This window comes from Asterias rubens, unplaced genomic scaffold, assembly GCF_902459465.1.
Source record: "Asterias rubens unplaced genomic scaffold, eAstRub1.3, whole genome shotgun sequence".
In the NCBI taxonomy this organism is placed as follows: Eukaryota; Metazoa; Echinodermata; class Asteroidea; order Forcipulatida; family Asteriidae; genus Asterias; species Asterias rubens.
Window position 1 is genome coordinate 195,415 of NW_022985820.1, and position 27,939 is coordinate 223,353.

General features: G+C 38.9%; 1 protein-coding gene across 3 annotated transcripts; it reads left to right on the top strand.

The window, feature by feature from the left end:
* The first annotated feature begins 1,083 nt into the window (after positions 1 to 1,083).
* LOC117306747 (mitochondrial basic amino acids transporter-like) lies at positions 1,084 to 27,930 on the top strand. Of its 3 annotated transcripts, none has more exons than XM_033791226.1 (5): positions 1,084 to 1,166; positions 14,316 to 14,747; positions 17,043 to 17,086; positions 25,908 to 25,991; positions 27,190 to 27,930. In XM_033791226.1, the coding sequence occupies exons 2-5, from the start codon at positions 14,528 to 14,530 to the stop codon at positions 27,892 to 27,894; spliced, it is 1,053 nt and encodes a 350-aa protein (XP_033647117.1). In that variant the 5' UTR covers positions 1,084 to 1,166; positions 14,316 to 14,527; the 3' UTR covers positions 27,895 to 27,930. The 3 variants fall into 3 exon arrangements, with proteins under 3 accessions (XP_033647117.1, XP_033647118.1, XP_033647119.1); XM_033791227.1 differs by lacking the exon at positions 1,084 to 1,166 and adding an exon at positions 7,096 to 7,244; XM_033791228.1 differs by lacking the exon at positions 1,084 to 1,166 and adding an exon at positions 7,096 to 7,231.
* Positions 27,931 to 27,939: the final 9 nt, after the last annotated feature.

Here is a 27,939-nt window from a genome sequence, read left to right on the forward strand (position 1 = left end):
AATTCTAGGTGTGCCCTTACAAGACCTAAGTATCAGTGTCTGCTTGTTCTGACCCAGTTCACCTGTGCCCAATTTCATAAGCCCTGTATGCACAAGAACTTGCTTAGCGCAGAAAAATCTTAAGAAGCAGAAACATGTTACCAGCAGATGAGCATAGATGCAACCAACCCCACTCATTCTTTGCTAAGCAATCACTAATTTGCTAAGCAGTATTTTCTGCTGAACAGCTGTATGAAATTGGGGCCTGATGTCTCACACATCTTGCTGCGTACATATGATTTTTGGTAAAAACATTGATTGACAGTAATCGGGTGAAGTACATGATTGGTGCGAGAATTCATAAGAAGTTGTTTTTGGGATTCCTGAGATTGTCTTCACTAAAATTCATTACTTTTGATGAGTAAAACAGTGGCTTTTTCTGATTGGCAATTATTCATCTATTAACCATTATTTTGAATAAATGTTATGAATTAATTGTACCCCCTAATTTTGTTATTTTTCTTATTGAGGGTGAACACTTAATGTTATTTTTATGCCATTTCTAATGTTCAACATTTGTCTAAAAAATAAAGAGCGATTGCAGGAATTTCTGAGACTAAATTTTTCTTCTTGAATGACTGTGTTGTATATTTTAAAATGATTGGGTTTATGAAGGGTAAATACATTCCAATTCTCTAGTTGTCAATGAACTTCCTGACATGTCCAACCAACCTGTGAATATTTCATCAATTTTTTGGTCCCATTGAATACAAAATACCGGTTGATGTTTCTGAGTGATTTTCTTCAATACTGCAAACAAAACTGGGGGAAGGGGAGAACTTTGTAAAGTGACCTGTTAAGATTGAAACTAGTCGTTTTTTCCTTGGCTTCCTTTTTTTGGTGATGAATCTTGAGCAAGGAACAGCAATCACATAAAAGACCAAGCTCCCAAAAAATAACCCACAATTTTGTTTATATTAAAAATGTTTTATAGCGCCCTCACTCACCGTTAATTAGAGAGCCCCCCCCCCCCCCCGGTTCAGTTTTTACATTGACACACTGTGTGTGATAAATGATGCATGTATTATTTGCATGCATTTATGCGCCATTCGACATCAGCTGATGTGTGCTGGATGGCGAACCATGTCGAGAGAGGTGCTGATGATGGCATCTTGTATTTCAATCCTGTAAGTAAATTAGGACAGAATTATCTACATTAGTATATGATTATACATGGCAAAAGATATGACAAGAAGTTGACCTTATTTGTAGCTAAATATACATGAATTTAATGGTTAAATCTTCCTATTTTGTACCGCCAGTCGGCGAGTTCGTTGATCATGTGTTGCCTGTGTGTGTATGTTGTTGTGTTGGTACGTTTTCACAATTGTGAACTTCATAAGTTCATAAATCTCAGTATCTGTATACTGCAAGTAACAGTTACACCACCTCCATAGTTGCACCATTGAGGTAACACAAACCCGTTATCATGTACTTTTACTAATTTTTAATACATTCATTGGACCTTCATTTATTGAACCAAAGAATAATCATGTATTTTGCCTCATTTAATTTATTAAGAATATTAATTTTGGTTTTTTACCCATACACCGATGTGTGTTACACTGTTAGCACTGTATACTCAGTACTTTCCCGAGTCTTGTGAAAAAAATATAACAGGCATGTTACTCGGGTGGGATTCGAACCCGCGACCCTTGCAATTCTAGAGCAGTGTCTACCTACTACTAGACTACCGAGGTTGCCCGGTAGCTAGAGGAACTGCCTCTAGCTACCGGGCAACCTCGGTTGTCTAGTATGCAAATATTGACTGCTTCGAGTGCTATGGTTAAAACTATGACTCCTGAGGTGATCATCGGAGCATTCTATTTTCCCCGAGGCGAAGCCGAGGGAAAATAGAATGCTACGGGGATCACCAAGGAGTCATAGTTTTAACCATTGCACGAGTAAAAGTTATCAATATTTGTTTTAAAACATCCCAAACATTTCTAAATACTGTACTATAAGTTACAGACCTGAATGCTACAATCCACGGACGACGCAAATACAGATTGCAAAAACTTTTACTGTGCTGCATGTAGTGTCGTGCAATCCCTAATGGAGTATTATGGTTACAAACTATTAATTTATCATCCTCGTACATGCAACGGACATCTGGGTACTGCACGCCATGTGATAGTCTTCGCACTAGCCCACGGCAAACCGATGCACTATCACACGACCGTCGTCTAGCAAAACTAAGACATGTCATGTGACGCACTCTAAACCAATGAACAGGCAGAATATTTGTAAGGGGTGTTATAATAAGTACTGAGTATACAGTGCTAACACACATCGGTGTAAGGGGAAAGTACTGAGTATACAGTGCTAACACACATCGGTGTATGGGTACAGGACTCTGGAAAGTACTGAGTATACAGTGCTAACACACATCGGTGTATGGGTACAGGACTAGGGAAAGTACTGAGTATACAGTGCTAACACACATCGGTGTAAGGGGAAAGTACTGAGTATACAGTGCTAACACACATCGGTGTATGGGTAAAGTACTGAGTATACAGTGCTAACACACATCGGTGTATGGGGAAAGTACTGAGTATACAGTGCTAACACACATCGGTGTATGGGGAAAGTACTGAGTATACAGTGCTAACACACATCGGTGTAAGGGGAAAGTACTGAGTATACAGTGCTAACACACATCGGTGTATGGGGAAAGTACTGAGTATACAGTGCTAACACACATCGGTGTAAGGGGAAAGTACTGAGTATACAGTGCTAACACACATCGGTGTATGGGGAAAGTACTGAGTATACAGTGCTAACACACATCGGTGTATGGGGAAAGTACTGAGTATACAGTGCTAACACACATCGGTGTATGGGTACAGGACTAGGGAAAGTACTGAGTATACAGTGCTAACACACATCGGTGTATGGGTACAGGACTAGGGAAAGTACTGAGTATACAGTGCTAACACACATCGGTGTATGGGTACAGGACTAGGGAAAGTACTGAGTATACAGTGCTAACACACATCGGTGTATGGGTACAGGACTAGGGAAAGTACTGAGTATACAGTGCTAACACACATCGGTGTATGGGTACAGGACTAGGGAAAGTACTGAGTATACAGTGCTAACACACATCGGTGTATGGGTAAAGTACTGAGTATACAGTGCTAACACACATCGGTGTATGGGTACAGGACTAGGGAAAGTACTGAGTATACAGTGCTAACACACATTGGTGTATGGGTACAGGACTAGGGAAAGTACTGAGTATACAGTGCTAACACACATCGGTGTATGGGTACAGGACTAGGGAAAGTACTGAGTATACAGTGCTAACACACATTGGTGTATGGGTACAGGACTAGGGAAAGTACTGAGTATACAGTGCTAACACACATCGGTGTATGGGGAAAGTACTGAGTATACAGTGCTAACACACATCGGTGTAAGGGGAAAGTACTGAGTATACAGTGCTAACACACATCGGTGTATGGGTAAAGTACTGAGTATACAGTGCTAACACACATCGGTGTAAGGGGAAAGTACTGAGTATACAGTGCTAGCACACATCGGTGTATGGGGAAAGTACTGAGTATACAGTGCTAACACACATCGGTGTAAGGGGAAAGTACTGAGTATACAGTGCTAACACACATCGGTGTATGGGTAAAGTACTGAGTATACAGTGCTAACACACATCGGTGTAAGGGGAAAGTACTGAGTATACAGTGCTAACACACATCGGTGTATGGGTAAAGTACTGAGTATACAGTGCTAACACACATCGGTGTATGGGGAAAGTACTGAGTATACAGTGCTAACACACATCGGTGTATGGGTAAAGTACTGAGTATACAGTGCTAACACACATCGGTGTATGGGTAAAGTACTGAGTATACAGTGCTAACACACATCGGTGTAAGGGGAAAGTACTGAGTATACAGTGCTAACACACATCGGTGTATGGGTAAAGTACTGAGTATACAGTGCTAACACACATCGGTGTAAGGGGAAAGTACTGAGTATACAGTGCTAACACACATCGGTGTATGGGTACAGGACTAGGGAAAGTACTGAGTATACAGTGCTAACACACATCGGTGTATGGGTACAGGACTAGGGAAAGTACTGAGTATACAGTGCTAACACACATCGGTGTATGGGTACAGGACTAGGGAAAGTACTGAGTATACAGTGCTAACACACATCGGTGTAAGGGGAAAGTACTGAGTATACAGTGCTAACACACATCGGTGTATGGGTAAAGTACTGAGTATACAGTGCTAACACACATCGGTGTATGGGTAAAGTACTGAGTATACAGTGCTAACACACATCGGTGTATGGGTAAAGTACTGAGTATACAGTGCTAACACACATCGGTGTATGGGTAAAGTACTGAGTATACAGTGCTAACACACATCGGTGTATGGGTAAAGTACTGAGTATACAGTGCTAACACACATCGGTGTAAGGGGAAAGTACTGAGTATACAGTGCTAGCACACATCGGTGTAAGGGGAAAGTACTGAGTATACAGTGCTAGCACACATCGGTGTAAGGGGAAAGTACTGAGTATACAGTGCTAGCACACATCGGTGTAAGGGGAAAGTACTGAGTATACAGTGCTAGCACACATCGGTGTAAGGGGAAAGTACTGAGTATACAGTGCTAGCACACATCGGTGTGAGGGGAAAGTACTGAGTATACAGTGCTAACACACATCGGTGTAAGGGGAAAGTACTGAGTATACAGTGCTAACACACATCGGTGTAAGGGGAAAGTACTGAGTATACAGTGCTAACACACATCGGTGTAAGGGTAAAAACCAAAATTAATATTCTTTATCCCAGATGCAAATTTAACATCTATTATAATTTATTAAGCCTTCTTATTAGTTATATCTTAGTTGTGAACCTGCTGGAAAGTAAATACTCCTGCTGTCATGACTTTGACTTGGTTAGAACATAGAATAGTCCGCTTAAATGTTCAGGGAGAGGATCGGGAATGATCAATGAACCTCACGTGTTTTAGGACCCACGTGATGAAAAAAATAAGAAAGCAATTAACTTTTGTTCACAGTCTATCAATCATTCATATGTATTTGTTTTTCAGAAGAGCAAAAAGGTTGATGTGCATGTCCAGCTGCGTTTATTTTTATCTAAATCATTTTTATTCTAACGTTTCAGTGGATCATCCTAAGTTTGCATTCTGTTTGTGGATATTTTCTAATTGATAATTGGAGCAATCTGTTCCTTTACAAATTTTAAGAAAAAAACATGATTTTGTATTAGAAAAGGAGACGAAGTTGGTGAATGAGTTACAGCTCACTGAGCTTACCTAGCAGTGTTTTCAGGAGAGTTGCACTATACGTTGAACAACATGTAGACCTATGCTTAAATAATTTCCGGGACATTGTTTTACTTATTTCTCAAAGAATACAGCACCTTTAGCAAGTAACATTTTATAATTTAGGGGAAGCTTTCTACCACCATTATCTTCAAACCTTGTAAGCTTAATGTGAATCTGTGGACATTGTGTTTTGTGTGTCGTACAAAAAGTACCAAACCCTTTAATGAAGTCAAAGTAGATAAATAAAAACACAACCAATGTTCAACAAAGAATAACTATTCATCTCTGCCTGTGCCCCAGTGTACATGGTTGATCTTCTCTGCATTATGTCCCCCCCCCCCCAAAAAAAAAAAAAAAAAGGAAAAACAAAGATCACCTCAACCATCATGTCAATTGTCATGATAAAGCTGGCTGAACCAAATTTGATTACATGCAGTGCTGATTACATGCATGCGTTGAATTTCATCCATTCCTATCCTAGAGAGGGCAAGGTCGTTTTCTTTTTGCAAAGTACACCAACATCCAAAACTCTGAAGTCTATGTAAAAAGAGTTTAGTTGTGAGAACGCTGAATATCTCAACTTTTATATGTTTGAAGAAATAAGGAAAACTTTGATATGTAAGCTTATTTTGTTTGAACAGACTGGAGTTTTGCAGTTGTTGCCAATGGAAATGTATTGATCAAAGTATGTATCCATTGAACCGCTCAAGTTTCAAAGTATTTGTAAAAGCTTTAAGTTTGAAATTAATGCCTTCCTTGATACAGGTTGCATTATTCCCTTTATAGAAAGCGTTTTAAAACTAGTTTTTCCTTGGAAGATCACCACTGTCACTAATGGCAGTTGGATTAGCCTAGTGGTTACTTTCCTTGCCTTCTAGTCTCTGTTCTTACTCTCATGCTTTGACCTAACCTGGTTTGAGTATCACTGGGGCACCACTGTGTAAAGTGCCCCCCAACCTTGGAATAGGTTTCCTCCTACATCTAAAACTGAAACTTCCTTTTCTTCTCTCGATGGGATTATTGGCTTCATTATTGATCTTTGCTTTTCTGAGAATCCTTGGCTTCACAACCAGTAAACACCTTGTACCTCCATGCTTGTACTAACATTCCATTATGTACAAAGCACTATTGAAGACGCCAAATAGCAAGTAGACTAGACACCAACTCTTTAATTTATGTTGAACTTCCACAATGTACACACGTTTTTGAATTTGGTAAAATGCACAGTAAATGTATACTTTTTGGATACACTATTGGTGATTGTCTTTGCTCAATGGTTCAGAGGATACATGTATGGGACCAGTACATGTAGTTGAACATAAAAGGATAGCTCCATGTTGTCTACATATACTGTTGTCTCAGCATGGATGTATTTCTACCCCCATGGACTCGGACTCAGAGTACCAGAATAATAGACTTACAAAGTACAACAAGTAAGCAACGTGTACAGTACAAACACATGCACTAAACCATAAAACCATAAATACTCAGAAAGTGTGGGGACATACCTAGATACATGTACATGTAGTTTTAGTTTGAATGGGCTGTTTGTGGAGGAGTTTCCTACTAAATACTAAGCAGTATGCATGACTAACTGCCTTGACACACCCACATTTAGCCCATGTTGATCAACCAATAGCATGCAACACAGCTCCTAAAGGGGTGGTGTTTGACCTCTATTGACTGCCACCAGGGTTCAGGGCTTTAGCTGTTTCCTTATTGGTCTAGAGATTCTCTGTAGGTAGGTTGGTGATAAACTCCACCACTTTACAGTTATAATATAATTCAGGATATTAGTAATTGTCAGAAGGTATTGTGGTTATTGTTTGGGTTGGGTGACACCAAGAAACCACAATTACAATGTAGAGGTAAGCTGAACTGGTGAGTTTTAAATTGATGTTTTGAAGGAATTTACCTAACTAACATTTTTGTGATTTCTTTCTGTTTTTAAGAATATTTTATACTTCGGTTTTTATCCTTAAACTGTTTATTTCTCTATGATTTGTGATACAGTACCATGATGGTACTGTATGCCTATGTTCAGTGCTTGATGAAGCCTGCATTTAAAGACATTGGACACTATTGGTAATTGTCAAAGACTAGTCTTCTCACTTGGTGTATCTCAACATGCATAAAATAACAAACATGTGAAAATTTGAGCTCAATTGGTCGTCGAAGTTGCGAGATATTAATGAAAAAATGAAAAAAAAAAAAAAAAAAGTTGTCGCATGAATTTGTGTGCTTTCAGATGCTTGATTTCGAGACCTCAGATTCTAAATCTGAGAACTCAAAATCAAATTCGTGGAAAATTACTTCTTTCTCGAAAACTACGAGACTTCAGAGGGAGCTGTTTCTCACAATGTTTTATACTATCAACCTCTCCCCATTACTCGTAATCAAGCAAGGTTTTATGATAATAATTATTTTGAGTACTTACCAATAGTGTCCGATGCCTTTAAAAACGTCCACAGTTGCGTTGGAGTTTTTCTGCAATACCTGGATACATGTTTTCAAGTTCATCAATAAATCTAAAATCACTGTTTACAATAAATTGACTGTGTGTGGCATTGCCCTAGTACATGGTTGCACTGATTACAGTGTACATTTTACATTGCCCTGTATGCTGCACTTGATTTACATTAAACATGTAATCAAGTGCAGCATACAACTATGTTTGAAATGTATGCAGGACTGCATGCCCAAGCAATGCCAGTAGCATCAGACAAGTAAACTCAAGACTAGCTTGACAAGTCTAGGGATCATGTGTTGAAATGTATGCAGGACTGCATGCCCAAGCAATGCCAGTAGCATCAGACAAGTAAACTCAAGACTAGCTTGACAAGTCTAGGGATCATGTGTGTTGAAATTGAATACAAGGAATATCCCCCCCCCCAAAAAAAAAAAAAAAAAAAAAAAAAACCACCAAAAGTTCAAAACATCTTAAAACAAGACTTTGTGACTGATGTATTTCAATAAGACAAGAATAAGATTAGTAAATTCTTGTGCTTGTTCAAGTGGGTAAACTGTGTGTTACAAAGATACCAAATGGACAATATTATAAATGTTGAGTAACTCTTTACAGATCTTGTGTTCGACAAACTCGATCACTTTTTTTTATTGATATAACATTGAGATAACTGCTATAAGTGGTTTTCAAACTTTTGTTCATAAAATGGACACAAACAAAATGTTTACCGATAATATTGTGGCTGTGGCTGTAAACAAACAGTTTACATGATAATAATAGTAGTAATAATGACAACTTTTAAAGCGCCGGTATCCGCCACAAGTGTCACTCATGGCGCAGCTGTACAATAAACAACCAACAAGCAATGAAAGGTATGCATCTTTATGCAGATGACTTTTTAAACTGTTCTTGAGTATGCCAAGTGAGCTTGAAAGTTTTCAGTTTCAGGTAGGGAGTTCTACATGTTAAACTGTTTATAAGAGAGTTTTGATTCTTTTTGATTCTTGGCTTGTGAACACAATTCACTGGTCTCCTAACATTTTACAATTCCAGTCTTTTGGATTTTGCTCCTGAATTCCGGTCTGAGCTATAGCCTGGCAATGGTGTAACCATGGAGCAATGGTGTAACCATGGAGCAATGGTGTAACCATGGAGCAATGGTGTAACATAGACTGTGGACTTGATTTACTGCATCATACTACATGTACAATAAGCCACGTTCAAAGGTTCGGTGTCATGTGTAGACAGAGGGACCATGAGGGACCGATCTTCTGTATCAGAATGGTATCATTTGTGCAAAGTCCATGGTAAAAACCTGGGTAACTTTGAAATCTTTAATACTTACGTACAAACATAAAGTGAGATCATTGTTGTCCTGAACAATAACTAAAAAAGGCATTGTTGAAGCTTCATTGTCATTGTTAGAACAAAGTGAAAATAGTTTGCAATATGTTTTGTCCAGAATATATGGTTTAGAATCATGGGGGGGGGGGGGGGGGGAACATATAAATAGCGATTGCACACATGATGTCTATAAGTGTAATGTACATCCACCTAATTTTCCTTTACTGAAGTGTACATTAGCTACAGTTGTACATGTTAGGGCTCCATTTATAACATTGCTTGCATCAATAACATTACAATTTTATTTGAAATACAAATATTATCAACAATTTACAATGTACAATTTGGAGAAGAACAAAAATTGCGAAACAACGGATGAAACAATTAACTAGTGTACTACAAAATGTACCCTACATGCTATCTTATTTTCACGATACAATTTGTACAGTGGGCGTTGATAAACAACATATTTAGTGTTTGCCATCGGGCTGAGGTCAAGTCTTTTTGCATGATGATTTGATTTTCATGTAAATACATCGGGTCCTGCCTGTGGTATTTGTATTACATCAGTAAAGGCCTTGGCGTTCCATCACTGGAGATTGGTTGTGCACTGCCTACCATATCCATGCATTGTACATGTAGGAAATAAATTTACATTTGAATCTCATGGGATGCCAGCACAGTTACAATCAGTAGTAGTCATCTTTGGCTCATTCCACCACCCTCGCTGTCCTCACAGTTTGCCCTTAGGCAAAGAGCCTACTGTATTCAATAGAAAGGAAACACAATGAAGTGTACATGCCATTTTTACAATGGTCGTATTATCAGCAAGTTTTCCAATGGTGTGAAGTTTGGTAAAAGTACCTGAAACCTCTGAAGCCATCTACAGGGTCTTTCAATGTGAATGGACATGCAGGCTCATGCACTCAAAATAGTTTATCATTTTGTATTGTTTTGTTGAACAAAGATTAAATTTTTAGACTTCCCGGCCTGCACGGAGGCAACAAAGGCGATTGCCTCCATGCCCCATGGTCATTGCCTTGGTGCCTTTACAAAATTATTATTTCCTCCTTTACCAAGGAGAAAATGCCTTTTTGCTCTTTTTGCCTTGTTGCCCTTGCCTTCGAAACAAAGCATACAGGCCTGGACTTCCATCAAAAATGGATGCAAACGTTACTGATTTTTTTCTTTTCTTCTGGAGGTTCCTCCATTGTATACTAAGTCTGCATGTCCAGCCACATGTTGAATCACTTTCAGTTGGTTTCAGACACTTGAGAAAAACAAATCCAACAATCAATGATAAAATCAGATGGTGTCTAAGTGGTCAATACTTTATTGTGATTTCTGTTCCTCTCAATAAAGAAAGAAACAAGGTTGTTTTCACCAGAACTTCCTATACCCCTTTGTGAGTTATGCAATCCACAAGTCCTTATTCTCTTTGTTAGTTATGCATTGGTGCAATGGTGTAGCATTGAGTTTATTGTTGCTATGATTTGATGGTAGATGAAGCGAACCAGTTCCCTTTCAATCATACATCGTTCCTTTCTTCAACCTGGCATCATACAACACCATGTGAAAACACCATACAATTGTTCTAAATAGTATCCAGAAACTGGGTTCTCTACAGGTTTTTAAAAATTGTAAGGCATGCTGGACCTACAGTTTGGAAGTTGTGGCTGAAGCACACTGAATTGAAACAAAGTCCTAGAATGTCTTTTACTTGATTTTTTGTATCGCCCTTCCCTAGATGCAATCTGAGGCATTCTAAAAGGTATTATCTTGATGATCTTTGTGAATTCAAGCTGAAGTAAAACAACAAAATCAACCGTTTGCTTGTATTGGCCAGCAAGTCACAGAGTGGCAATAGACCGATCCAGTAGGCTCCGCCCACGACGCACGTGTGAGCAAGAACATTTGGGGCTCTCCAATGCCTTTCTGCACAACTCTGCGACAAGCATGCGCACGCATGTCGGACTCGTTGCGTTGTGATTGGTCAATACGCAATGGGGCGGAGCTTAGTGGTTCGGTCTATTAGCCTGACAGGCAACCTAGTAGTACCTTGTGCATGGAGAGAATCATGGATGGTGAAGCGGATGTGTTTACAATGTAAAGCCCCTTTCACTTGAGCTTGCTAAATTGTAGCATGGTTGTAAGATTCTACAAAATGTACCTTGTGTGAGTAGACAAATTTTTGTTCTTCTGCTGTCCAAGTGTTTTAACTAACATTTGGCCAGGATACCACGTTCACACTCAGTTGTTGCTTCTACTACGATGGAAAAGTGGCCGAGAGCGTGACCAAACGCAGACCAATTGTAGGCCAAACGTGGGAGGATCTCTATGAGCGTGGTTTGATCGGGTGAGATCTCCTAGGTCGGGAAGCTGCAAGCTCTCCCCACGCTTATTCTGAACATGTAAAAAATTTGCGTAGCTGGGTCGTGGACAACAATAAGCGGGACAAAGTCGTCATGGGAACGCCATTATCGTACATTGGTCATGGTGTAATCGTCAGTAATCGTAGTGACAGCAAGTCAGAATAACTTTTTACACTAAGCAGTAAAGTTGAGCGAGTCTTCAATTTGCCAAATTGATGGATCTTGACGCCCATCATACCCGACTTGATAATTTTTTGAGGTCGGGGAGATTTGCATGATCTTCGTAAGGTCGTAGTGCTGTGTGAACAGGGTGTTAAGGAAGATGGACGTGTAGTACATGACATGTATGTTGAATACATTGGGACAAGTACATTAAACTCCTAGAACCACTTCTTCTTTCGAGTCCATCATCCGCCTCTTCAACAGTTTGGCCAAGACTTGGTGCATCTCACAGCCTGCTCGTTTGCTGTCATCGGGTCTTCAACAGTTTGGCCAAGACTTGGTGCATCTCACAGCCTGCTCGTTTGCTGTCATCGGGTCTTGAAGGCAGCACTGCTCCTCAAGGGCTGGGCATCGTGGAAGGTGTGGCATAGATTGGGGGTTCTGTGTTATCATAGTCCGTATATTTCTTCATGTTTGTCATGCATTGTCCCACCTCCTTACATTGTCTACTGAGGGACTATACTTCCCTGTTTTCCAGTCCTGCCCATGTCCAGGGGGTAGCTGTGCTTTAGCTTGGAGGGGCAGCTTCTCAGCCTAGGTATCTTGGAAAAGTTCCAGTTAACGCTGAGGTATACAAAAAAGTTCCAGGTGGACACAGTTCAAAATCAGGGACGATTTCCTCCCAGCTTCAAGATTCCGTGGTTGGAACAGGCTTACCTGGGTCTTAGGAGGATTTTCCTTCAATTGGTTGATTGTGTAGGTGAAGGGCTGTCGTAAGGTTGTCTTTGTTGGTGCTCTTGGCTGCAAAGCTCATTGATCCTTGAGACACTAGTTGGTCATTGGGGTAAATGTTGCACAGGAGCAGAGGCACTACCCTGGGACAGGTCATTCATTCGTTTCCTCAACCTGCTGCGCTTTCCATTTAGTTTGACAAAGAAGCGCATGTTTTCTAGCTCTAATTTAGGTCAGGTGAAAGTCATATTGTTATCTCATAGCTTGTTGATGTACCAAGGTACTATGTAAACATCATACATGTATGGTAATAAGTGATTTATGTATGCCATTTGTATCATTGCATGACTGCAGTTTCTTTAGAGCTCTTTTAAAACATTGTATATCCAGACTCCAAAAGCTATCAATTTGATGCACTATTCAAAGACCTGTCTCTCTTTACTCCATCACCATAAAGTCATCAATCCATGCAACACAATGAACAAAGGGGCAAGGTTGAAGTAGATCCTTTAGACATTAGGTTAATCCAGACGGATCATGAATAATTCATGGGGTCTTCATAATGGATTGAAGGTCAAAAAAGAATGAGATATATTTGGCTAATTTTGCTGAACATCGTGTGGGTACTTTTTCTTGATGAAGCTTGAGAGGTCATTATTTGCCATGGGTAATGTGGGAGTTATTTATATCCCCCTGTGTATCCAGTAGCTTTGTTAGCACACTGTTGTATTTAGATGGAGATGGTAGAGTGAGTCCATAATGGGGTTTATTACTGACATCAAAAATATATAACTGGAGTCATTTGTTTTCCCCCAGGGTTACACCCAGCCTTTTGTCCTGTATTTTAATGTTAAAAAGACAGACATACATAAATGTATGTCTGTTCATAGGCTGGGGAACAAAAGCTGTGCTTCTCCCGGACGTAGATGTTGCAATTTGTTTAAAGTTCACCTTTTTATCACTTTTATTAACTATTATTTTGAGCATTAGCACTCTAATGACCTATTATACTACACTATGTATTGCAACATAGAATAAAAGTAAACGTATCTTTTCAAATGATGATCGCTTTACCCCCAATCTGTCTCGGCAAATGGGCATACCCAAGGGAATAGGCACCACTGCTCTGGAGTAGGGGCAAGCAGTAAAACCCTTGGGCGTTGTTGAAACATGCAGCTGAAACCCCATAATAGAGACACAGTGTGAAAGTGCACCAGGCCAGGGGCTGACAAAGCCTGAGGCCTCCCCAGGACTGTATTATAGGGTTGGTTGGTGCATGGAGTGCTTGGGTTGGGGGATGCAGTCAACATGTATATTGTTGGGCGCTATTGATAAATCAGCGCAATTGGTCGATCGCGCCCAACATATACATCCCTTCCAATTCCCTTGCTGTTTAAATCTTCTAGTAAGATTAATGTGTTTTTCTAAAGCCATTTTCATGTGACAAATGGTCTTTGCTACAAATTTTACAATCTTCTGATTGTTGATATGATGTCATTGTGCATGACTGATTTACCACAACCACTGTGCACTGATAATTAGGCCTACTGATAATGCACTGTATCAGAAATGCACACAACTGATAAATCGGTGAAACACTATCTATTTCTACCTCCATGGTGGAACCAAGTGGTTGCATGTTTTCCGGATGCAAATATGCCTTTCTTGTGTGTATTCCTTTAAGACTAGATGCCACTGTGTAATATAAGTAGCTTTTTGAAAATATGTGTTTTAGTGATTACTAGACTGCATGACTTAAATAGTTTTGGGCCATCTTGCAAAGTTTAAATTGCTTGATTCCTACCAGTGGTCCAGTGGTTTTAGAATTATACTTGTGATCCGTCTTTCATTCTTCCCTTATTCTTTTCCTTTCAGAAACAATTTATCTGCATCACTATGACAACAAGTGAAAGCTGTGCATCTTTCCTAAACTTTCAATTAAGAGGAGGCCCAAGCCTCATCAGACTAAGGTACATCCCAGGAGTCATGAAGACGTTTTGTGGCCAACAAAGCAGATAGCTAACGGCCACATAGGTGTGTCTACAACTTGAGCCCCCTCTATCCACTGGGTGTTACCCACTGGGTTCATGGCCCAGTTACAGCAGACAACTCTGGACGAGGGTCACACGATGGATGCTCCACCAAGCAAAGGGGCAGTGGGTGCTTTAGCCTTGCCGACCCCCACTGGGGTGGCTGCTGCTGTAGACAGGCCAACACCTGAAGATGTCATTGTTCCTGAGGAGAAGCAGAATGGGCTATCATCAAGCTGGATAATGGCATCAGATTTTATAGCTGGATGTGTAGGAGGTAAGCTGTAGATAGTATCGCAAGATTGTATCGCAAGATTGTATCGCTAGATTGTATCGCAAGATTGTATCGCAAGCCTGTATCGCAAGATTGTATTGCAAGATTGTATCGCTAGATTGTATCGCAAGATTGTATCGCAAGAGTGTATCGCATGAGTGTATCGCATGAGTGTATCGCAAGAGTGTATCGCAAGAGTGAATCGCAAGATTGTATTGCAAGATTGTATCGCAAGCATTTGAATTTATCAAAGGGTTGCATGTCTGAGAAGGCATTTAAATACCTCTGAATTGTGTGATGACAAATATTGTCTGACCCAACACCTGCACTTTTGGAACTTTATTTTCAGGCATAGTCATTAATTAGTTTCCGGTCATAAGCACAGAGCTCCCCTTGTTGTAGAAAAAAAAAATCAGTTAAATAGTCCCATCCTCATCCTTTTTTTGAAGGCGCAATCTTTTTTCATGTACTTTAAAATTAAAATTTGTTTGTCCCTACAACTTGAAGACTGAATTATAACAGACTATACTGCTTCTCAGATTCAAATTTTGGGGCATGAAAACTGATATTTTTATGTAACCACACTATCTAAAAGTAAAATGTTTCTCAAAATGCATACTATCAAAAGCTGCTAAGAGTGATTACCAATTGTTTACCTTCCCCTTAAAAGAAATATGCCCTTTTTAAAAATTCTCATTGGCCCCTCTTTTAAGATCAGTTTACAGCAAATCTGTGCACTTCTTTTCTCAAATAAGGGCTGAAATCTTGTTCCTTAGGCCCCACTTAGAGTTTAACCTGAGTCGAGGGTGTTCTAAGGATAAGATGAACAATACGTTTCAAATGTCAAGTCAACCCACTAGTTCTACTCAGAACGACACACTACTCAAGAGATTATTTTGCTGACATTATCCGGCGTTATGTATGTATTCACCAACGTCATCAAGGCCCTTATCGTATTGAAATCATTTTGTTTTTCCTGAATTCAAATCAATGTAATCAAAGTGAATCTGGAAGGTAAATAGTCTGATCCCTTGTAAGTGTTATGGGACTCTGTATTCATTATTGCTGATGCACACAAGGAGCAAGACAGAGACAATTATAACATGAAATAGCCATATCGGTATCTCAATATTGTATTCAAACCAAAATTTGCCTTAGACATTGTACTCAGCGTTCTCCAGAGGGTGGTTTGTCATTTATATAATTGGACATGTACCCGTTGGTATGACATCATTGGACTGTGATGTCTGTCAATCCTAATGCTGATGGTCATGACTATTGCAAGGTGGTGTTCTGTTCAGGAACCCCCCCCCCCCCACTCCACCCGCTTCCATTCATTATATTGTCAATTTGTAGGCAGGGTGGTCAATTATTTTGGCAGGCGACCAATTCATATTCAGGGCGGCATTCTATTTTAGGAGGGGGGACCCAATTTTCTCAATTCATATGGCGTCATCGTCACAATAATTTTGGTAGTCGATGTCCCTTTTTGTTACAGTTATACAATTTTGTTTGCTGATTTTCGGTAACTCAGCATTTATCTGCTTGATGGTTTGGCCCCCAAAATTGCAAGCATTGTCGTGGGTGCTGTTTGTGCCAGAGGTCAGCACAACATGTACAAACCTTACACTGTACCTTGGTATTATTGCCGAGCAAGTTGACTGAAAATTAATAACCATTCAAATGCACTGGGGTTGTAATAAATGTAAGGTGGCACAAAACTAGTACAGAAATAAGAGTGTGTGTGTACCATAGAGAAAGGACCAATTCTCGATCGTTTGTAATGTACAGAACGCCAGATGATGTCACAATGCAGGCTAGCATAGTGTATATCTACTTTGTACATGTACATTATTGGTCACTGTATCAGTGTATGTTCAATTGTTGTATTTGTACAATAATACGTATCGCATTATGGTGGAGTTTTGTAATAACAAACGAAAACTGCATCAAATCACAAAGCAAAAACCCACCCCACCATAGTAGATTGTTGAGAGTTTCCCCACATCAGCTGTTCAACCCAGGAATGTTTTCTTTGATTTGTGACACGAGGTGTTTGAAAAAGTGGCTCAAGTTGAAGAAATTGCAGTTGAATACCTTCAGTACATTGATGGTGTATTCTGTGTAGCACTGCGGGTTGTCCAGTAAAAGTACAGTTTGTTGACTTGGTGTACTATTACACAGGTGCCCCTGCAAGCCTCAATCAATACAGCTGTTTAGAACAAGGTTCACTTTAAACTTGACTGACAAACTTGAACTTATTCTCTTTTATATTCTTCTTTTTTCTGTTTTCCTTAGGTGCGGCTGGTGTACTTGTTGGGCAACCGTTCGATACAGTCAAGGTATTGTTAAGACTATTGTGTTTTAGCCAGTAGGCTGTTTCTGGATGGCTTGTGGACATACATTCTTATGTGAATTTTGACACTCTATTCTTATCATTAATCTCAAAGTACAGTAAGTCGCAATTTGAATGCCCTGTTTTTTTTTCTTTTTCGGTCTGTGCTTGTTTTTGATTTTCAATTTACAGCTTATTTAGGTTTTTATTCTTCAAACCTCTGGCCCCTGTTTTAACTTATTTCTGACTGAGGTTTGTTAAATTACTGCAAGCAATTTGTTCACCAGATTCTGCTAACCTATTTTTCAAATTGTCTCTCAGCTAAAGCTTTGGTTTAGACTTATCAAACACATTATAGAATTGTCTTTGAAAGGTCAGCTGTTAAATGACAATTAGGAATCATTCTGAAAAAGATCTTGTGTTCACTGGGGAAGCTCAGTGGTTGAATGGTAAAGATGATCTTGTATATTTGAATTGTGGTAACACCTTGCTTGGTAGACTATGCTCTTTGAAATATTCTACTGATTTCGGGAGACTTCTTTACTACCGTGGAGTAGTTTTTTTCATTCGAAAGACTTCTCAGTTCTGAAAAGAACTGTCCTCCTTTATAACCACTACTTGTTTGAAGGCATGAAGTCTGCCAGGACTACTGCATTCGCTTAATGAATCAAGGTGACTTCTCGTTATGAACTTCACTGCTATGGAGTGAGTTCTTAATAGGTCTGAATATTTAGACTAGCTTGCTCTAGTCATATCACAAGACTGATCTTCATTTGAATAGAGAAGCTTGTAAAATAGGTTCCTAAATCATTTAAGTTGTGATTTCCTTTGTAGATTTAACACCAACAACCACCTTCCTTGCTGTGTATCTCCCATGCTCAAATCCCATGTGCAGTTTTTGCATTTTCCGCTCGATTTCTTCTCTTACAATCTTGTTAGATTTCAACCAAGTTATTTCTTTCACTTTTAAACAGTTAACATGCTTGAGTAAATAGTATCATCGTGCTTGAGTAAGGTTAAGAACACAATATATTAGGAAAAAATGCCTTTTTGACAAATCAGACAACCAACTGTGCTTTGAGTTCACACCACAATATCCTCGTCAAAAATTGGTAGAGTGGAAATGATCTACCTACTTTACTGGTGTTTTTTTCAAGTATGCCTACATGTACAATGTATGTAGGTTTGATTATTATTGGTCGTGATGCTGGAAATGTACAAAACAAACAACTAAAATATTTATTTATACTGGCTGCGCTTTCTTCCAAATTATGGGTTTTGATTTTAGTGACAACTTTACCATTAAGTTGTCACCAAAACCCACCAATGTACATAGTTTGAATTTTTGACAATAATACTCTTCCAGAAGCCAAAACTTGCCTTTTTCTGTTTGGTATGACAGTGTTCAAGAAGTGTTTTCTTAACCTTTAAAGGCCATGATGTATTCCACTAAAGATTCTCAAGATTGTTTTTATTTGTTAGGGTTACAAATCGAGAAGAGCAAAAGAGCCAATCAAAGTTTTGAGGAAGCAGTGAAACTTGTCGTATTTTTTTCGTGGCCATTTCAAAGTTTGGAGAAAGCAGTGAAGTTTTTTTTTTTTTTCGTAGCATGTCTCTGAAAAACGTGCCATTTAATCCAAAGACCAATCAAAATTTAATATTCCTCGCGGAAATAAAACAGCAGGGTTTCCATTTCTGTACAAACATACCTGTCAATCATAGCATGATGTTGAGAAGTTTCGTAAAGAAGTACAGGCGAGCCAATCATTAAATGTTCTTGTACTTAAAGGTACTAGTCAACCATTTTGGAAAAAACGGGATGGTTAGTTCAAACTTGAAAGCTCACTGATTATGAAGTTCATACCTGTCATAAGGACTATTACAAATGCTGTCAAAATCAAGGAAAAATCATTTCAAGATCCCACCTCTCCATATCACTTTTGATTATTTAAATTGCAGCTATCAAAATTAGCCCTCATAGGAATGTACGTAAACATCTCTAAACAAAACAGAAGAGGGTTTCTTTGTCAATAAAATTGATGAAGTTTTTTACAGGTTTGTTGAAGATTTAAAGTCAGTGATTTTTTATTTTATTAATAACCTAATAAGACTGGGCGGTAATTAATCTTGTAAACCAACATTCGTTTTTAAATGGCAGAGGACATTCATGTTGATACACACTGTAAACGATCCCCCCTCAAGGGACAACACTATTGACATTGTCAAACAGGTGGTTTTTGGAAGGCAGTAACCTTAGGCCTTCTGATCAATTCTCATGGCTTGTCTCCAAGATTCTCTGCTTAACCAAGGCATGCAAGGGGGGCAGTCTGGACCCCAAGTATGCAAGTTTTGCTGAAGCACTCTGAATCCAAATGAGCTTCTCAAAATTATTAGTTTTCTTGATGTTTCTGGTTGGTTTACAAAGCTGTACTATGCAATCTGAAGGGTTTTAAATGGTTTTATTTTAGGATTTTTGTGGATTTGGTCTCAAGTAATGCCTTTGATGAAGGTCCAGTTTGGATCAAAAGCTAAGGCCCTACCAGTAAGTTTTATATACATTTCTTGGCACATTCACCGGCAATTTGTGCAAGTTGAGCAAGTTGTGCAGTTTCAAAAACTGTTGGGGTTTGCTATTTATAGATGCAACCAGCGGCCTTAGGGTATATTCATAATTAACCTTTTCAGGGAGCGAACACTGAACACTTTTTTGATCAGTTTTCTTTGAAAGTCTCATTGCATTGGTTTTGAAATGCTTTGGGGTGCTGACTTTTTCTGAGGGGTAAACATTTATGAACCAAACACAAATAAGTGCAACTAAGCCACCATACAATAAGAACTTTTGTGCAGGTATTTCCACAAGAAAGCCAAAACTAGTAAAGTAACGTTTTTAACTGCTACTCCACTACAAGATTCTTCTAATCGCACATTTTTCAAGCACTGTATGGTATAAGATACATTGCTCTTTGCTTTGAATATCTTTGTCATCATAATGTGGCCCACCAAGCTTGGAATTTCATCTTTGAACATATTAAAAAGGGCACATTCATTAGAAAATCTTAAAGTCAATGGGAAACTTTTGAACGACACCAAGGCCAATACCAGGGGCAACGGAGGCCATATGGCTTCCCGTGTAATAACAGGCCTGCCCAACAATTTGACTTTTGTCGTAGTTCCCCAAGAAGCCCATACTCCAATTAACTCGTTCACTGAATCTCTCTGAGCTTTTGCAATCCTTGCATATTTGCTTCTCCTTTACTTATTTGTCAAGCATCATTTCCAACAATTTGCTTTTTCTGTAAGTTCACTGAAACATAACCTACTGAACCCGAGAGTTTAATCTTGCAAAATTCATTCCTGTCGTGCATATTTCATCATATTTCCTACCTTTGATGTCTTGCTTTTGGTTTCAAGCATCTACATTACAGTACATGCGGAACTTTTGCAAAGAGTTAAGAAATCCACAGCACAAACTTTTGAAATGTTACTCCTTGGAACTGTAGAGTTTAAGTTTCTTAAATTCATGCCAGCCCTGGTCATATCATCATATTTCCTATTATTGATATTTTGCTTTTAGTTTCGAAGATCTAAATCAGCATACAATCTGAACCTTGGACTCATGTGAGGTTTTCCCTCAATAAACCACTCTTAACCTTTCGAAATGCTGAAATGAAAGAAAAAACTCCTTTCCTTTCCATTAACACTTAAGAAATGCCCATGGGCTAGACTGGTGGATTGTCTAAATTAACATACAATGCTAGGTAGAGTTGCATCCGGTGTCTTTAGAATGGGAAGGAACCAACTCCATCACGAGACTGTTAAAAACAACAAACCCTAATCCCTTGAAAAGAATAGCAGACAACTACCTCAAATCTTTCAAAATCAACTGATATCAGTTTATGTACATGTGGGATGCCTACTGCTTCAATCCTTCAAAATCAATTCACTGATATGAAATAATGCAGGAACCCAACTGCCTCAATCCTCTAAAATCAACCGATTTGAGTTTATGTAGGATCCCTAGCTGCCTCAAATCCTTCGCAATCAAACAATATGAGTTAATGCGGGGTGTCGTGGCCGAGCGGATAAGAGCACCAAACTCAAGCTCTGATGCTTCTGTTCAGCAGAGTGTGGGTTCGAACCCCGGTCGTGACACTTGTGTCCCTGAGCAAGACACTTAACTATAATTGCTTCTCTCCACCTAGGGGTAAATGGGTACCTGTGAGGGCAGAGATGGTTCTTGTGATTGATTTAGCCGAGTAGCGCATATTAATGTTGCACAGGCTGCATACTCCCCACCAGGGAGCTGAGATGGTTTAAGGAGTGAATTAAGGCCCGGTGACCAGGGGTAATAATGTGAAGCGCTTTGGGACGCCCTCCGGGTGTGAAAAGCGCTATATAAAAACAGGTTATTATTATTATTATTAATGCAGGATCCCAACTGCCTCAATCCTCTAAAATCAACCAGTTTATGTAGGATCCCTGCTGCCTCAATCCTTTATGCTTGATTATTTTTGATAAAATTGTTTGAAACTGGTAAAGATAAAAGTTGTGTCTTAACTATGCCTCATTATGACCCAAACACATACCTATGAGTCAGGTAAGCATTCTAGAGTAATTTTGCCAAGTTGATGTTGATGTATCCACTTTAAACCAGTTTCTACAATTCCGCATCCATACAGACAATGTTCGATAACTTCTTCAAATTTTGTTCTCTTGAAATCTGTGTCCGTACAGCTGAAATTTCAAAACACCCCAAACCCCACAAAACAAATAAAGGACAAACATTCCTGGCTGTAAATTCGATGATGGACAAAGAAAATCGTAGGTGAAGAGTTCACAAGAGCTAAATGAAAAAAAAAATCACTAATAGCTTGAAAATCCTTAGGGCATTTTGTCCTGTACAAAGGAAAAATAAGTTTCGGGGACAGTGGCACCTTTCACTTGAAGCTGAAAAAACAAATGACTCCAAATCTCCCATGCTTTGAGCATAAGTTTGCAGGGGTCCAAATGGTTTTGGGGCCACTGTTAAGACGTCCGTGTTGACATGGTTATTTTGAAAATCTCCACGAAACAGGGCCAGGTCGATAAACTCACTTGCAAAGCAAATATCAGAAGAGAGTCATCTACAAGACATTAGGGGTAGGGTAACATTTTAGAGGGGCACAAGGGGCGCACCTTTTTTCTAGGGGGCACTTCTGGCCAAGTTTCCCTTTATCTTTTTTTTTGTTAAAAACAAGCCCAAGGTTGGGCCCCTCTATAAAAAAAAAAAATTTGGAAAAAAAACCCCAAAAATTAAATAATTAAAAAGTCTGCATCGTAACTGTGCAATTAACACACTAATTAAAACGTTTGTTCAGTCTGTTTATTATCGTTTTGACATTTATAACATAAAATAATGTACAAAGATGTTATTTGAGGACACAAAAGAGTGTAAGCAAAAAATAAACGTACTGCATTCAAATGGAGAAACATGGAAATTATCTCATCAAATCGTATAAACTGAATTTGTTTACACTTCCCCTTAGGTATCCCCCAGGAGACAGTGAAAATCCTGGAAATTTGTGACTGGTTAACAATGTCTACTTTTGTTTAGCAGCTTTGTGTGCTTAGCAGCTTTCTCAAGCAGAGACATGAAATTGGGCCCTGGTATAATAACAAGCATACTTTGTATTTGTGACTGTACCCTTGGGATTAGCAAGAAGCACATCTGTTTGTTGGATTATTCTTGTCAGGAATGAATGATGGTTTGGGGGGAAAGTACCCCTTCTATATTTGCTCCAAAGAGGAAGTTTCTTTAACCTTACGGTTGTTTGTTACATTAAAATGGCACCATGCCAAACATATCAGCGTGCGATATCCGTCTATTTTGAATATAATGAATCTAACATTCAAACATTTATGAGTAATAAAGAACTATTGCAGCAACTCTACACCCAGACATTGGATTTATTGGATCCTTCCCTCTAAAATCACTCTGCAAAAAAAAGAAGAAAAAAAAAAGACAATCAAATCCGATTTGTAGAATTTTGTCACTAATGGCAGTACTTTAGATTGACCTTTTCTTTTCTGCATGGGGGGTGGGGCGGGGCATATTACACTTGGACCAAATTGTATTTATTTACTACAGGATTTCTTTTGCTATTTTTAGGATTTTCTTGAAGGATCTTTGTTTGAATTACTTGCAAGTATTAGCTCTTAGCTAGTCGCAAGATTTCCATTGATACATCATAGTTACTCCCTCAAAGTTTGTTAGTTTGTTTTGTCATAACACCAAATGGAGACTGCTGCCCACTTTCCAGGAATGTTTCTACTGCAACTTCAATCACACCCACGATTCTACCATTTGTACCCCACAAACAACTCTACTTTGAAAACCCAACAGAGATTAGGCTCAAATTCTGTTTTGTCTCTCTAAAAAAAGTTGAATCAAAAGATCGGAAAGTAAAATCTTTTGCTACCATTTAGTCCTCATGAGTGTTCATTTGTACAAGGAGGAGCTTGTCAATACACCATCCTCTGTTTGTGGAGTGTCATGTACTACATGTACTACGGCTGTAGCTGGGGTTTAGAATTTCGTCAATGCACTATTCAATGTTAATCTCTGTTGATGACCCTACCCTAGGCAGAGGTAGGGGTAAAGCTGCAAGAATTGGGATATAATTCTACCCCTCTAGTGGTAAGCCTACAACTTATTCTGCCTCCATGCATGTACATGTAGGTACCCTACAAGTCAATTGAAGTAGTTAATCACCAGTTGCTTTTGTTGTTGTTTTACCATGATTATACATTTGGTACTGGGTTTGGGGTATATGCCCCCCCCCCCTCCCCAGGTGTGTCTTCATTTTATGCTTGAAATCTTAAGCCGTGTTTCCATTGGCCTTATTTTGGTTAAAACACCGTGACTTTTCCGAAGAATTACAACATTAAATCCAATGGGGACAATAGTAAAATGACCTCCCTGTCAACTTTCCCATAACCATGCTGTAAAACTTATGGTAACTTAAAGGCACTGGACACTATTGGTAATTACTCAAAATAATTGTCAGCACAAAAACTTACTTGGTAACAAGCAATGGAGGGATGTTGATAGTATAAAACATTGTGAGAAACGGCTCCCTCTGAAGTAACATATTTTTAGTTTTCGAGATATATTTGAATTTGATTTTGAGAACTCGGGTGTTTTCCTTCCATTAATATCGCACAACTTCGACGACCAATTGAGTTCAAATTTTCACAGGTTTGTTATTTTGTGCATATCTTGAGGTTTCCAGTGTCTTGTGATTTATCAGTACACTCTTACCAGCATTGATGCTGCATACTCCTCAGTCAGCTGAGATTGTTTAAGGAAAGAAACATGTCGTATGGTACTAGTGTCTAGGCCTAATTTAAAGAGCTGCTGAATTGTACACAATATTGCTGACATTTTTTTGCTAAAACAAATAAAAGCAGGATACCTGTCGCAAATTGTACATTTGACATCAATTTTGGCTGGTAACCTCATTCTGATTTATCACAAAGTTATGCTTATCAGCATAATTTGTTTTTTGCTGAGTTACTCGTGATTAAAGCAGCGCTTATAAATTGTGCTGTGTTGATGATGTCAATGGGCTCTAGGTATAATCATGATTGGTAGATACCAGGACATATGCCAAATCCGTCATTGTTGTAAAATGATGTTAAAACTTTAATTAAAGAGTCTCCTGACGATGACTAGAGCAAGCTAGTTGAAACGTTGAGACCAATTTAAGAGCTGACTTCGTGGTAGTACAGTTAATTACGATCCTATTATAAGCTAAAATAGTACTCCCAGCCTATTTCTATACCATCCGCCTGGGTAATAGTTAAAAAGCAGGATAGTTCTTTTCAAAACTGAGAAGTCTCCCGAACAACCGAACAATCTACTCCGCGGTAGTAGAATAAAGAAAGACAGTTCTCTAAGAACAAACTCTACCTGGCAAGTAGATACACACATGGTGTTACTGCAAACAATATATATTAAAGAGACCATGTTAAGTTTGGGCTAATTATGTCAGCATTACATTGTACATCCTATGAATCAATGCTTGAATGTTTTTAACCGGTAGCATTTTATTGAATTTGTTATGAAGTAACTTAATGTTAGACTTGATTGAACTCAAAATATTATTTATGCAATTTTGTAGTAAGCATTCATTTTTTTGTTTCAGCTGCTTTCATCCCATCTTTTAAAATAAACATAGTCTAACCTAAAATTATTTTATTATTAAAAAGAACTTAAAGGCAGTGGACACTATTGGTAATCACTCAAAATAATTATTACCATCAAACCTTTCTTTGTAACGAGTATTGGGGAGAGGTTGATGGTATAAAACATTGTGAGAAACGGCTCCCTCTGAAGCGCCATAGTTTTCGAGAGAGAAGTAATTTTCCACGAATTTGATTTCGAGACCTCAAGTTTAGAACTTGAGGTCTTGAAATCAACTATCTAAACGCACACAACTTCGTGTGACAAGGGTATTTTTTTTTTCATTTTTATCTCGGAAGTTCGATGACCGATTGAGCTCAAATTTTCACAGGTTTGTTATTTTATGCATATGTTGAGATACAACAAGTGAGAAGACTGGTCTTTGACAATTACCAATAGTGTCAACTGTCTTTAAACTTGAACTTCTTTTCTTAGTTCTATTAATTAAAACACCACTGATTAACAGTTGTTTTACTTTATTAAGACTACAGGCACAGACGCTAGCCACTAAACGCTACAACTGTACTTTAACCTCTTTCTAAGCTCAGCTTTTCAACTTAGTAAACACCACTAATTTACAGTTGTTTTCCTTTATTTGTTACAGGTTAGACTACAAGCACAGACGCTGGCCACTAAACGCTACAACGGTGTAGCTCACTGCTTTGTTAAAATTGCAAGGCAAGAAACAGTAAGTAACATTGGTTTAAGTTAGTCAGGTTCGCAGTGACACCATGTAAAAATCTCTTTCATGTGTAGTAGTGGCTCTGGGAAGAGTCGGTTTGTACCCTTGCTCAAGGTTTTGTTCAGTGTCCACTACTCTTAAATGAGATTTGTACATGGTGTCACCGCAAACCTAACTTACTCGGTACTTTCCACCATGCCTTAAGTCTTATATCTAACATTGGTTTCTTCTATTCACTGTGCATTTTACATGATAAACTGAAGAGGCAGCAATTCGTGGTGTAAAGTGAGGGGGGGGGGGGGGGGGTGGGTACTCAATATTTTCAGGGTGACTATTTTGATTAACCTTAGCTCCCTGGAGTAATGAACAGGGATCTGTTTTCACTCCTAACCATCTGTAACAAATTATACCAACATAGTAAGGCATCTTAGTCATTACCCAAAGTGTTAGACTCAGAGTATCAGGCTTTATAGTCTTCCTTCTTCGGGCTGATTTCTAATTCTTTTTCTTTGGAAAATCAAAGGGTTTGGGTACGTTTTGTACGGCACATAATGTCCACAGATTGACATTAAACTTACATGCTTTGAAGATAATGATGGTAGAAAGCTTCCCTTAAAGTATTACTTGCAGGGGTGCTGTAGTTTTTGAGAAATTAGTAAATAATTTTTGTGTCAGGAAATAAAAAAATTGATTAAGCACGAGCAACATTACACGATTCTCCTGAAAACATTGCTCTATGATTTGCTCTGTGATTTTCACTTTTTCTCAAAAACTTGCTGAAACTTTTACAGGAAAATTATATTATATTACACACATCTTCATTCACAGTGAGTAGGGATTCATTTCATGGCCAAAAACTTGACCTACAAAAGGTATCAAAACCCATTCAATAGCATGAAATGTCCATTAAAGCCTACATCATGTGTACTGTAGGTCCTTGTACTAATAGAAGCAAACAAAATGTGCTGTTGAACTTTGATGGATTTAAGAGCTGTTTAGAACTGTTGCTAAGAATAAGCTGCTACCATAAGAATAAGCTGCTACCATAAGAATAAGCTGCTACCATAAGAATAAGCTGCTACCATAAGAATAAGCTGCTACCATAAGAATAAGCTGCTACCATAAGAATAAGCTGCTACGACGAGAGATTGTTCTGATATAGGAAGTGTGCTTATACTGGTCTTATCTGTTTTTCTCTTCACAGATGTTTGGTTTCTTTAAGGGTATGGCATCCCCCCTAGCAGGGCTGGCTTTTATCAATACCATTGTCTTTGGAGTTCAGGGTAACATGATGCGTCAGATTGAGAATCAAACGCCATTCAGTCACTTCTGTTGTGGCGCTGTGTCTGGCTCTATCCAGTCAGTTATAGCAGGACCCATGGAACTAGCCAAGATACGCATGCAAATGGAAGGGATCGGGGAGGATAAACAGCACCAGACTAAGACTCATTACAAAGGCTCCATCGATGCCATACGGAAGATTTACCACCAGGAGGGAATCCGAGGCTGCTATCGAGGATTCACGTTGACGCTACTACGGGACACCCCTGGCTTTGCGACGTACTTCATGTCATACGATATACTGTGTCGAAGGATCGCCGATGTGAGTAAAGATAACGAGATTGGTATTGGTGGGCTGCTGATGGCGGGCGGACTGAGCGGAATGATCTCATGGTGCGTGTCGTTTGCAGCTGACGTCATGAAGACGAGAATTCAAGCAGATGGGATTGAAGGTCCCCAGTCCTGCCAGTATACTGGTACGATAGACATGATCAAGAAGAGTTATCATAGTGAGGGTATCACAGTCTTTGCTAAAGGACTAGGGGCTTCTCTATTACGTGCGTTTCCGGTCAACGCAGCAACGTTTACCGTGGTAACCCTCATGCTTGGCTTTATTCAAGGTGATTAAGGAATAGGTCCCTGTACGATCTAATAAAAAAAAAAAGAGAAATCA

Bases quoted from the DNA above. Each gene is read 5' to 3' on its own strand.
- LOC117306747 (XM_033791226.1), top strand. From the start codon at position 14,528: ATGGCCCAGTTACAGCAGACAACTCTGGACGAGGGTCACACGATGGAT. The intron at 14,748-17,042 runs GTAAGCTGTAGA...TGTTTTCCTTAG, and splicing joins TATAGCTGGATGTGTAGGAG to GTGCGGCTGGTGTACTTGTT. The intron at 25,992-27,189 runs GTAAGTAACATT...TTCTCTTCACAG, and splicing joins AAATTGCAAGGCAAGAAACA to ATGTTTGGTTTCTTTAAGGG.